Consider the following 11,014-nt stretch of genomic DNA (forward strand, 5'->3'; position numbering starts at 1 on the left):
TTGAAAGGTGCTTGTGAGTCTCAATTTATAGTGAACGAGTGATGATAATTTTTCCGTATGGACACGTGGCAGTATTTTATTGGTTATGAATGTTTTTGTTATGATTAGAATTAGGATTACTAAGAGGATTTGGTGGGGTTGGTATCAGAGTTTTAGATTTGAAATGAAATAATCAAAGATTTTATTTTCAAATTGTAATTTTTGAGGGTTTAATTTGATTTATGAGATTTGATGAATTATATGATTTCAAGATTTATTGGATCTTATCTAATTTTTTAGAAGATTAAAATTTTCTTTATCAAATTTAAGACTTTATTTGTAGGTGGAAACTCATAAAGTTGATAATTGAAAACTGTTAGATGATTTGACTAATTTGACTAAATTTTTATCTAACGGCTCTTGGCTATTAACTTCACGTGGAGTCGATTGCACCTGAATTTTCACCTTATTTGTAATATGTTTATTATGTATTATATATCATGTGAGTAAATAGTCAAATTAATCTCTAAAAGATCATCTAATCTTCAAATTAATTTCTAAAAGATTAAATTAATCAAAATCGTCTTCGAAAGATTTAAATCTTTCGAATACGATTTTGATTAATTTAATATTTCAGAATCAACTTGAAAATCGGGTGATATTTCAGGATCAATTATTATTTACTTTATATCATCTTATCAACATTTTATTATTAATATCAGAATATGGAATAAGTTTTATTTATTTATTTTATCAATTAAAAATACTTGTCTTTTTTAATATTAAAATTATAATTTTTTATTTTTCTAAAAGTTAAATAAATCCATCTAATTATCGTCGCAACTTCAGATTGGATTTTGAATTGAACTGAAAGATAAAATAAAATCAATCTAATTCAAATTACAACAAATTTTATACGTCAAATCAAATTACTTTATCTTCAAGAAACACATATATACTTTCTTTTTTTAATATAAAAATAAATTTGTTTATATTTCTTACTTATCATTTACTTTTAATATCAAAACTTGAAAATATATACTTGATACTACTTATAATGTTGCTCTATCTTAATATAAATCACAATTTCCCACTATCCTTTTTTTCAATTCAACAATGGGTAGTTTTAAGTTATTTTCAAATTCAGAGAATTGGAACTTATCTATTAACGTATGAATATTAGGTAGCATTTGTTTTGAGGTACTGAGATAGAGATTGGGAGATGAGACTTAGTATTATGTTTGTTAGTTTATAGATTGGTACTAAAATTTCTGTTTCTATTCTCAAAATTTCAGTATCTTCAAAAAGTAAAGACACATGGGACTAAAATTTTTAGAGATGGAGACTGAAACTTTAATAATATTTTATACCCAAAATACCTTCATTTTAATTAATTAATTCCAATTTTATCCTTTGTATAAATTAAATTAAAATTTTATTCTTTGTTTTAATTTCTATCTTCCACTTTACACCAAATAAAATACTGAATTTTATTTCAATCTCTCTCCGTCTTAGTCTTCTGTCTCAGTCTCTCTACCAAAGTGATCGGTTAGAGACTAGCATCGAAAAAAAAAGAGAAAATAGCCATGGAAGGCGAGGGTGTTATAAAGCACAAGGCTTACGCGCGCGCGGGGCTTCTCGGCAACCCAAGCGACGTGTATTACGGCAACACAATCTCCTTCAGCCTCGCCAACTTCTCCGCCACCGTCATCCTCCACCCTTCCAACGACCTCTTAATTCAGCCGCATCCTGTTCACGATTTCGTCCGCTTCACCTCTCTTCCTCAATTGGTGAATAGGTTGAATAATGAAGGTTACTACGGTGGAGTGCGGTTGCTTATGGCAATTTGCAAGGTTTTCCACAATTACTGCAAGGAGAATGCCATTACTCTCATTGAGAAGAATTTCACTCTCTCTTATGATACTAATATACCTCGTCAGACAGGACTTTCAGGTTCTAGTGCGATTGTCTGTGCTGCCTTAAACTGCCTTCTTGATTTCTATGATGTCCGTCATCTAATCAAGGTTGAGGTGAGGCCCGGCCTTGTCCTGGCAGCAGAGAATGAGCTAGGCATAGTTGCTGGTCTTCAGGATCGTGTCGCACAAGTCTATGGGGGTCTAGTTTACATGGATTTCAGCGAGGAAAACATGGATAAAGTGGGGCATGGAGTTTATGAGCCTTTGGATGTGAATCTCCTCCCACCTCTGCATCTAATCTATGCTGAGAATCCTAGTGATTCTGGAAAGGTTCATAGTCAAGTAAGGCAGAGGTGGCTTAATGGTGAAGAGTTCATTGTATCATCAATGAAAGAAGTTGCAAATTTAGCAAAAGAAGGAAGAAAGGCATTAGAAAAAAAGGACTACTCTAAACTTGCAGCACTAATGAATCGGAATTTTGACCTGCGAAGGTCAATGTTTGGAGATGCTGCCCTTGGTGATTTAAATATCAAAATGGTAGAGGTAGCTAGAAAAGTTGGAGCTGCGTCAAAATTTACAGGTAGTGGAGGAGCTGTTGTCGTATATTGTCCTCATGGGGATTCACAGGTAAAGCTTCTACAAGAAGAATGTAACCAAGCAGGATTTCTGTTACAACCAATTGAAGTTGTTCCTTTCTGTCTAAATGACACTGACTTAAAAACCTTATAAATGATGTAATTCATTATGCTCTTCACTAAGAAAAAATGTCTTTTCATTAAAAGACCAATTAGAATTTTCAATGATTTGTTGCTATATTTAAGAATAATCAATATTAATTCAGTTGAATTAATTTTTTTTTTAAATAAAAAAAAAGTTATACTTGTGTCATATAATATCCAATAAACTGAGAGTACTAAAAGTGCTAGGAGTACTCTCTGTTTATTGTAGCACTCTAAACTTGCAGTACTCATGAATCAGAATTTTGACCTGCGAAGGCCAATGTTTGGAGATGCTGCCCTTGGTAATTTAAACATCAAAATAGAAAAATTGGAGCTGCGTCAAAATTTACAGGTAGTGGAGGAGCTGTTGTCGTATATTGTTCCCGTGGGATTCTCAGATAAAGTTTCTACAGGAAGAATATAACCAAGTAGCATTTGTGTTACAACCAATTGAACTTGTTCTTTCCCGTCTAAATGACAGACTTAATAAATGAAGAAAAAATGATGTAATCCATTCCTTAATCCATTATACTCTTCACGAAGAAAAAATTATCTTTTCATTGAAGGACAAACTAGAATTTCCAATGATTTGTTCATGTATTTAAGAATAATCAATATTAATTCAGTTGAATTAATTTTTTTTTAAATAAAAAAAATTATATTAGTATCACACAATAGACAATACCCAATAAATAGAGAGTACTAGGAGAGTACTCCCTAGTACTCTCTGTTTATTGCAGCACTCAAACTCATGAATTGGAATTTTGACCTGCTAAGGCCAATGTTTGGAGATGCTGTCCTTAGTGATTTAAACATCAAAATGGTAGAGATAACTAGAAAAGTTGGAGCTACGTCAAAAATATTGAGAATTTTGAATTTATAGAAAAAAATGAGAAAAAACTGGTGAAGGGACTAGTTTGGTGCACGACATTCAATTTCAGGGACTAAAATGAGTCACTTAATGCAAAGTGAGGGACTAATTTGGTGCATATACAACGATGACATAATGGATGACACGTGGACGAATACTGTTGCGACACATGGCACAAACGGACACGTGGCCAAATAACATTGTGACACGTGGCACAACCATCCACGTCAGCATGTCACGTGTCATTGGTCACCACATCATCATACCATTACACATGGCTAAATCATGAAGTGACATGTGTCACTTACAATCCACGTCATCATACCATGTCATCATGTCGTTAATGGAAAATAGGTCAGGGACTAATATGGTGCATTTTTTTCAATTTCAAGAACGTAATTGGTGCAATTAGAATCTCAAGAACAATTTTAGTACACCACGCCATTTCAAGGACAATTTTAGTGCACGACGCCAATCTCAGGAACCATTTTGGGGTTTAACTCTATAACCGCACTCTTTTTAAAGTTCAAACCTATTTTGGTGTCTATTAAGATTATGCTTCTTCTAGGGCCTTCAATAGAGTTAATTGTGATTCACGACAAATATTCTAAATTTTAATTAGATTTAATTATTCTGTTAGTTTTTATAATTTTACTAAATTTCTACTGTGATAAAAATATTGAAATTAATAGAATATTCTGTTAAATTATACAAAATATAATCGTTTTGTTTAACATAATATTTCATTAATTTAATTACAAAATCTAACATGGTATAAAGATTCGATCGAAAAAAATAATAAACGGTAAAGTATATTTTTTGTCTCTGAAGTTTGGCAAAAGTTTCAAAAATACCCCTAAGTTTTATTTTGTTTTGATTTTGTCCAGAAATTTTCAATTTGTATCAAATATACCCTTGACGGCTAAATTTTCAAAAATTTTAAGACCAATCTAATAATAATACATGAAAATTATGCTTGATTTGCTTATGTTGAGGGTTGTTCTTATAAAATTGTTGTTGAGTTGGTCTTAAATTTTATGAAAAATTAGTCGTCAGGAATATATTTGATGCAAATCGAAAACTTTTGGAATAAAATTGAAACAAAATAAAACTTAAGAGTATTTTTGAAACTTTTATCAAACTTCAAAAACAAAAAATATACTTTACCCAATAATAAAAATTTAATTAAAAATTTAATAAAACTATTAAAACTGACAGAATAATTAATCCTTTTAATTATCTGAAAACTTTTAAATGCATGTATTAACTAAGCCATCTCTTATTTATTAACATTTGAATCATTAGATAGCTCTATTGTAGAACCAAAAAGAAAACTTTTTTCTTTTATATTGCCAAAATCACAGCTACCTTCCTTTGAAAATATTAGAAAAAAATGGTTTTATTTTTTTGAGTAATGATGCAATTAATTATTAATAAAAAAATTATTACTGCTAAAATTTAAGGAGAATTACCGTCAACAATCATCTATTTGTCACATCAATAAAAAAATTATAACCAAACTATTATAATTTAAAAAATTGTAAATTCTTTTAATTTTGTATATGAAGAATGTAAGCCATATTTATAACACATAAAAAAAAAATTAATCATTGTCCTTATCCATGCAAATACTCTTAGTCTAATGAATATAATTCTTTTTCTTTTTCAATATATTTCTAACGAATATAAAAATAAAGTCAAAATTTCATAAAACAAATAAAATAAAATAAAAAACCATATGATGAAACATGTAAAAAAAATGAACTCAAACTATATTAAACCAGGTGTAAGAAAAAAGAGTTTATGATGCACCAAGCACCATAAGCAATAATGTAAAGTTACTGTACAAAATACAGAAATATTAATTCACATGCAGTAGTTTAGTTCCAATGGCCAATTGCCTCTATTCAATAATGGTATTCAAGCTCTAAAGAATCAAATGATTTACCCCTTTCTTCACTCAAGATTCCATGTATTGTAAAGGTGGAGGGATTGTTTTGATCTTCTCAGAAGAACCTACAAAACAGTTTTGCATGTCACATGTATTTTGAGAACAGAACAATCACCCATAATTTTATGCTCAAAAGAATCAACAAAAAAAATGCTATAGGTTGTTTTGCAAATTTGGTGCTGCATTCTTGGATTAATGTGGCTGGATATTGTATACTCGACACCTTGATGTACTAGATTTGCGCGACGATAGGAAAGAAAGAATCTAAGAGTAGAAATCTATAGATTTCGAAGGACAAAGTGAATAGGACATACGAATATGTTCGAGTCTACTCATCGTACTTCGAGAATTCTACTGAATTTGCTACATTATTCAGATTATTCTTGATATGATTTTCGATATTTCTTAATCCCTTAAGTAACTATTTAATCCCTAATAATCCATGCTAATGGGGCTATCAGATTTGGAGTGTATCAAATTCCTTAGAAGTTAAGCAAACTGAATGCTGCAAGACATACCATAATACCCGCGGATTTCAACTTCTCTCCATTCTTGCACAAGAGCACAGCAGCAACACATGAAATGAGAAAGAAAATCATCAACATAGCCACCCTGCAATGAATAGAATGTCAGTGACTAATGAAACATATGCAGATGCTAAAAATGCTTAAGAGTTTATGTAATACTAAATTCCAAAGAATAACTTTCACAAAAAAGAAGTTATATGCTTTAGCTTGATTTGTGAATTGCACAATCAGGATCAACGCAGAAATAAACCAGATTGTTACAACTTTCCATGTAAAAAGGAAAACTAAAAATGAATACGTCTAGATGCAAGACACGACAAAAAAAGGGGGACATGAGTTCATATTTATGCCGAAAGAAGGACACATTATTACCGTGATGTTGAACAACTTCCTAAGCTTCCTCCTTATGCAGCAAGTATAGCAACAGCAAGACAAGATCAATGAATATGCCAATAAGTCATTGCATGCTTCTGCAGAAGCTGAAAAACCACAAAATATTATAGCAACCCATCCTCATCTAAAGTAATTTACAGTATTCGGATATAGATTCATCATTTTAATGCTAACACAGCATAGATAACTAACGTACATATTGGCCTGTTGGTTGCAACAGTAGCAATCTTCGAAAGTGTTCCGCAAGGAAAGAAACATGTCTTTATACCTGCAAGAAAATCATATACTTGTGATGAAAAATACACCAGGACTAGAAAGCTTAATTAATCTTTTTTCTTTTTGTTTCCATGTTTATCATACCCTATATTGAACTTTCCCTTGATTGAAAGAAAAGAGTTAAAATGCTCAAGTGAAACTACACCTATACAATCACCTGCTAAACTAGACTGTGTACAAGATATTTGCAGTGTTCTCACCACAAATTGGATAATTTACATCGAAAATTGCAGCTTTAGTATTAAAAGAAAAATGTGATCGATAGGCACAACTAAATTAAAGAAAATATATTATCAGCTGGAAAAAACATACAAAGACAAGGTTCAGAACAGCAAGCAAGTAAATCGGTATGCCAGTCTTCCTGCTGATATGAACCTCCAGTCGATGGCAGATCCTTTTCTGGAGCTGGTGACCTGTTTGGGGGAAGGCGCAAGAGAATCGAACTTGATTCAATACAATTAACAAGCCAAAAGGTTAAAATAATACATGACAACACCACAAAGAGATGGACGGGCAAGAGCTTTAGTGTAGTGCAAGCTTTCCTGGTTTATAGCTAAGGCAAATTTCCAAGAAATATTTCAAATTTTAGTCAAGTTGGCAACTTGAATGGATAAAGAAACTAATTGAAGCTGAGGAGGAGGAATATATATTACCTTGATGCTGGAAAAGTATCACTTTTTTTATAAGGCTTTTCTTTTTCGGCAGATGAATGACTTTTGCCACCACCACCAGCATCAGAGTAGCTGTAGTTACTATACTCTACTTTCTTATGAGCTTTTTCAGGTGAATAAGCTGCAACTTCTGTGATATCTAACAACCGTTGAATGAATTCACACTGATGTATATCCATAATTGCCTGTGAATATTGTAGTTCAAGTTGAAGCTTTTCGTTTTCTTTTTTAAGTGCTTCTGAGAAAGGTACGTTGGGGTACGAACAGGATAGAGTTTTTTTCAGCACCACAGAGTCTTCTTTGTCCGGCTCAGGCTTTAAAATAACAGTCTGCAACTTTTGGCAGTCATCATCCAACGTGTACTCACGTTGATCCTTCTCAATAACTTCAAGTCTCTCCTGAATATTCAAAAGAAGCATGGAGATTCTCAACCTATTAAGGTTACTCGGACTAAACTAATAAAGATAGATGTTAATCTGAAGCAGATCGAAGTCGTGACAGATAATGGAAATTTGAAAATCCAGGTTGAGGCATAAGAAAAATAATGCAACTTGTGCAACAACTTCACACAAACTCATAAGTCACATACACGAGGAAAACAATGGTAATTTTGATTAAATGATCAACAAATTACAGCTTGGACTATTGACGTCTAGATAGAATCATACACACAATGTAGTAAATCATTCAAAAGTTGAGTTCCTGTTTTATGAATTTTGTGCCAAAGGACTTGTCTAAATTGTAACCCGAGGAATAGTACATAGAAGTAGTATTAAATTAATGGCAAACTAGAAAAGATGAGCAGTGAAAACAACACTGATGTTTAGTATAATTCCAATAACAAAAGCAAGAGACTCAAAGCACCATTTACAATAAGAGATAACTGATAACTGACAATTGAGCAAAACAAAGGTGTAAAAGTTACCCTGACTCGAGCATTGTCAACCAGAGTAATGAGAGGAACGAGGCGTAACAATCTGTCGATTTCATTCTGAGCCTTCCTGAATTGATAGACAATGTTCCATCCCATGGCCAGTAAGTAAAGATAGCTGCGGTCCTGACAACTATTAACCAGAATGTAAGATCTTCTGAGAGCATCCTCTAGCTGTTCTAGAGGCTCCCGGGTCTCTGGGTACCTCTTAAGCTCTGAGATCTTGAGCTGCTCCAACAAGTTCCCAATCAACTTTATATGCTGTGCAAACTGCCTACAGTTCTTCTTGTGCATCCGTGCCGTGCTCGCAGCTTTCACAATCATACCAATCAACCTCACAGCATCTATACCCGTCAGCTGGGCTACATTTGCAACCTCCCCAAAATGTTCCCATGAAGATGCCATGATCTCAGCAAATCAACCTAAGGAAAATCCATCCAGATTAGCTAACAACTTGAAACATGGTTTTAGTCCTTCCTAGATATCTTTCTTTCTAAAAGGGGAAAAATAACCCCTTTTTTACTTAAAAAAATGTTCATTTGTAAACATACTCAACTCCATCAGATAATTTTTTTCTCATTAGAACACAGAAAGCATAAAATTAACAATATTCTATGATCCAACAACTGAACCTTGTTCAACTAAGTGGGGTCGGCGGGATGGATCAATTGACGTAGTGTAATGTCGTATGATCCATTTAGCTCAATTCACCTAGATGGAGAAAGTTTGGTTGTTAAATATTCACCACAACATAATCACAGCAGATCTTAGATACTATAGCTGATAAATTTCACCTTTGATTATGCAAGTAACATTTGCATCTAAGTCTATGATTTGGAAATGGTATAATGATGAACACTCTCAAAATCTCAAGCAGGATCAAGGCCTCCCCTGAGAAATGTTGTCAGAGACAGCATTGCCTTCGAAGATCTTGATGCAGAGACACTGCAGAAACACAAAATTCCAAATGAAAACCGAAACCAACAAAATTATCATTCTTCAGAGAGTGTCATTGAAGCTTCTTGACTCACTTTTTCAACATAAAGCTTTTCCCTTTTCTTTTTCAGTCAAAAAAAAAAAAAAAACACGTTTCTCAGTGGATTAAAAAATTAAAAAAAAAAATCAGCACCATCCTATTCCAAATCTTGAGCTGAAACCAAACCAAACCAAACTAAATTCATTTATTTTTTTTCCCCAAAAGCACAAAAATTATGAATATTATAAATAAAACTAAGAAGTAAAGAGACAGAGAAGGGTAGCTTGTAGCTAGCTTATGTTGTGGATTAAGAAAATGTGAACTTGAAAGATTGATTGATGCAAACAACACATAACAAAACCAATAACTTTTTGCTCAAATAAGTTAAGACCAAAAAAAAAAAGAGCTTACATGGCAGAAGAAAAAAGACGTTTAAAGTGAGCATTGAGATTCAGGTAATGGAAGACATTGGTAATGGTTTGAGCGAAGGGAGCGGAAAGTGTTTGTTGTAATGCGCCAAAGAAAAAAACAACACAAAGAGTGGTTTTCTCAGAGCTCAGTAGTTTTCTTTTTGTTGTTTATTGTTTCTCACTCACTCACTCACTCAAGAGTTTCGGTTCGGTGTCGTTTTGCAGTGTGATTCACTCACTCACTCACTGTGCTGTATGCAGAGCTTGTTATGCTTCTCTGTTCTGCTGATTATGCTTATTTTCTCACTTCCCTTTCATTCTGCATTTAATGCGGTGATTATTTACGACAATTTTGCAAATGCTATAGTGTCTAAAATAGGGTGTTCGCAGTGCGATTTGGTTCGGTTTCAAGAGAAAAAGTCATCCGATTCGAACGTTTAATTTATGTGCGGTGTGGTTTGGATTGGATGAAATTTTTTTGGAAATCCAATCCAATTACAAGCGGTTTGGATCGGTTTGAATTTGTGATTTTTTAGATAAAAAAATTAAATACATATAACAAGTCTCAATATCAAATTTTAAATAATCAACAATGATATAACAAGTTTTAACAATAGAAATAAAATTATAGGTTAGTTAAAATAAATAAATAAATAACATTTTGAACATAAAATATTTATTAAATAATAATAATTCATGAATAATAAAAAAATGTATAACAAATTGAACATGTTATAAGTATAATTGTAAATATAATAATAAAATAATAATATTATAGCACATTGTGCGGTTTGGATTGGATTGGATCGGTTATGAAAAGTAGACCCGAAATCCAATCCAATACAGCAGTTTGCAAAAAATAAAATCCAATTAAATCCGAATTAGTGCGATTTTAATCGGTTTTCTATTTGGATCGGATTGGATGAGCGGTTTAATTTGGATCTGTTTGGATTTGAACACCCCTAATCTAAAAGGTGGTGTTTATTTACTAAAAAAATTAAAAAAATAAAGAAAAGTCTAGGGACCAGTAACTTTATTAAATTCTGGACAGCATATAAGAAAAGTGAGCCATTGAATAAAATCTCACACTAATTTCACACTATTAAAATCATCATTGATGCTATTTGATAGCTACAAATCACAAAAGTTGCTGTCCTCCTAGCACTCCTCAAAAAATAATATTTAATTTAAAAAATATAACAATAAATAATTTTTAAAAAATCAAAATTTACTACAAAAGATAAGTTAGGCAAAATTTAGATACCAACTCATAAATATCATAAAATTGGCCTTAAAGATTAATCTGTAAGTTTGTTTACCGTCTGCATAGTGTAAAATTTAACTCCAATACTTACTTAAGCGTACTAATTAATTAACTATTAAATCAACTCAAC

General features: G+C 32.2%; 2 protein-coding genes across 3 annotated transcripts; one reads left to right on the top strand and one right to left on the bottom strand.

Annotated features, from left to right (window-relative positions):
• The first annotated feature begins 1,565 nt into the window (after positions 1 to 1,565).
• LOC107628483 (glucuronokinase 1-like) lies at positions 1,566 to 2,624 on the top strand. The gene has a single exon (XM_016331435.3). It carries the CDS (start codon positions 1,566 to 1,568, stop codon positions 2,622 to 2,624), a length of 1,059 nt encoding a protein of 352 aa, XP_016186921.1.
• Positions 2,625 to 5,236: 2,612 nt separating this feature from the next.
• Positions 5,237 to 9,963, bottom strand: LOC107626985 (protein MID1-COMPLEMENTING ACTIVITY 1). Of its 2 annotated transcripts, XM_016330107.3 has the most exons (10): positions 9,622 to 9,962; positions 9,029 to 9,179; positions 8,867 to 8,945; positions 8,229 to 8,656; positions 7,286 to 7,701; positions 6,945 to 7,045; positions 6,553 to 6,624; positions 6,336 to 6,442; positions 5,955 to 6,048; positions 5,237 to 5,501 (listed from the first exon to the last, which is right to left on the bottom strand). In XM_016330107.3, the coding sequence occupies exons 4-10, from the start codon at positions 8,637 to 8,639 to the stop codon at positions 5,446 to 5,448; spliced, it is 1,257 nt and encodes a 418-aa protein (XP_016185593.1). In that variant the 5' UTR covers positions 8,640 to 8,656; positions 8,867 to 8,945; positions 9,029 to 9,179; positions 9,622 to 9,962; the 3' UTR covers positions 5,237 to 5,445. The 2 variants fall into 2 exon arrangements, with proteins under 2 accessions (XP_016185593.1, XP_016186104.1); XM_016330618.3 differs by lacking the exon at positions 8,867 to 8,945 and having other exon boundaries at positions 9,622 to 9,963.
• Positions 9,964 to 11,014: the final 1,051 nt, after the last annotated feature.

This window comes from Arachis ipaensis, chromosome B1 (assembly GCF_059453495.1).
Source record: "Arachis ipaensis isolate K30076 ecotype BB chromosome B1, ASM5945349v1, whole genome shotgun sequence".
Lineage (NCBI taxonomy): Eukaryota > Viridiplantae > Streptophyta > Magnoliopsida > Fabales > Fabaceae > Arachis > Arachis ipaensis.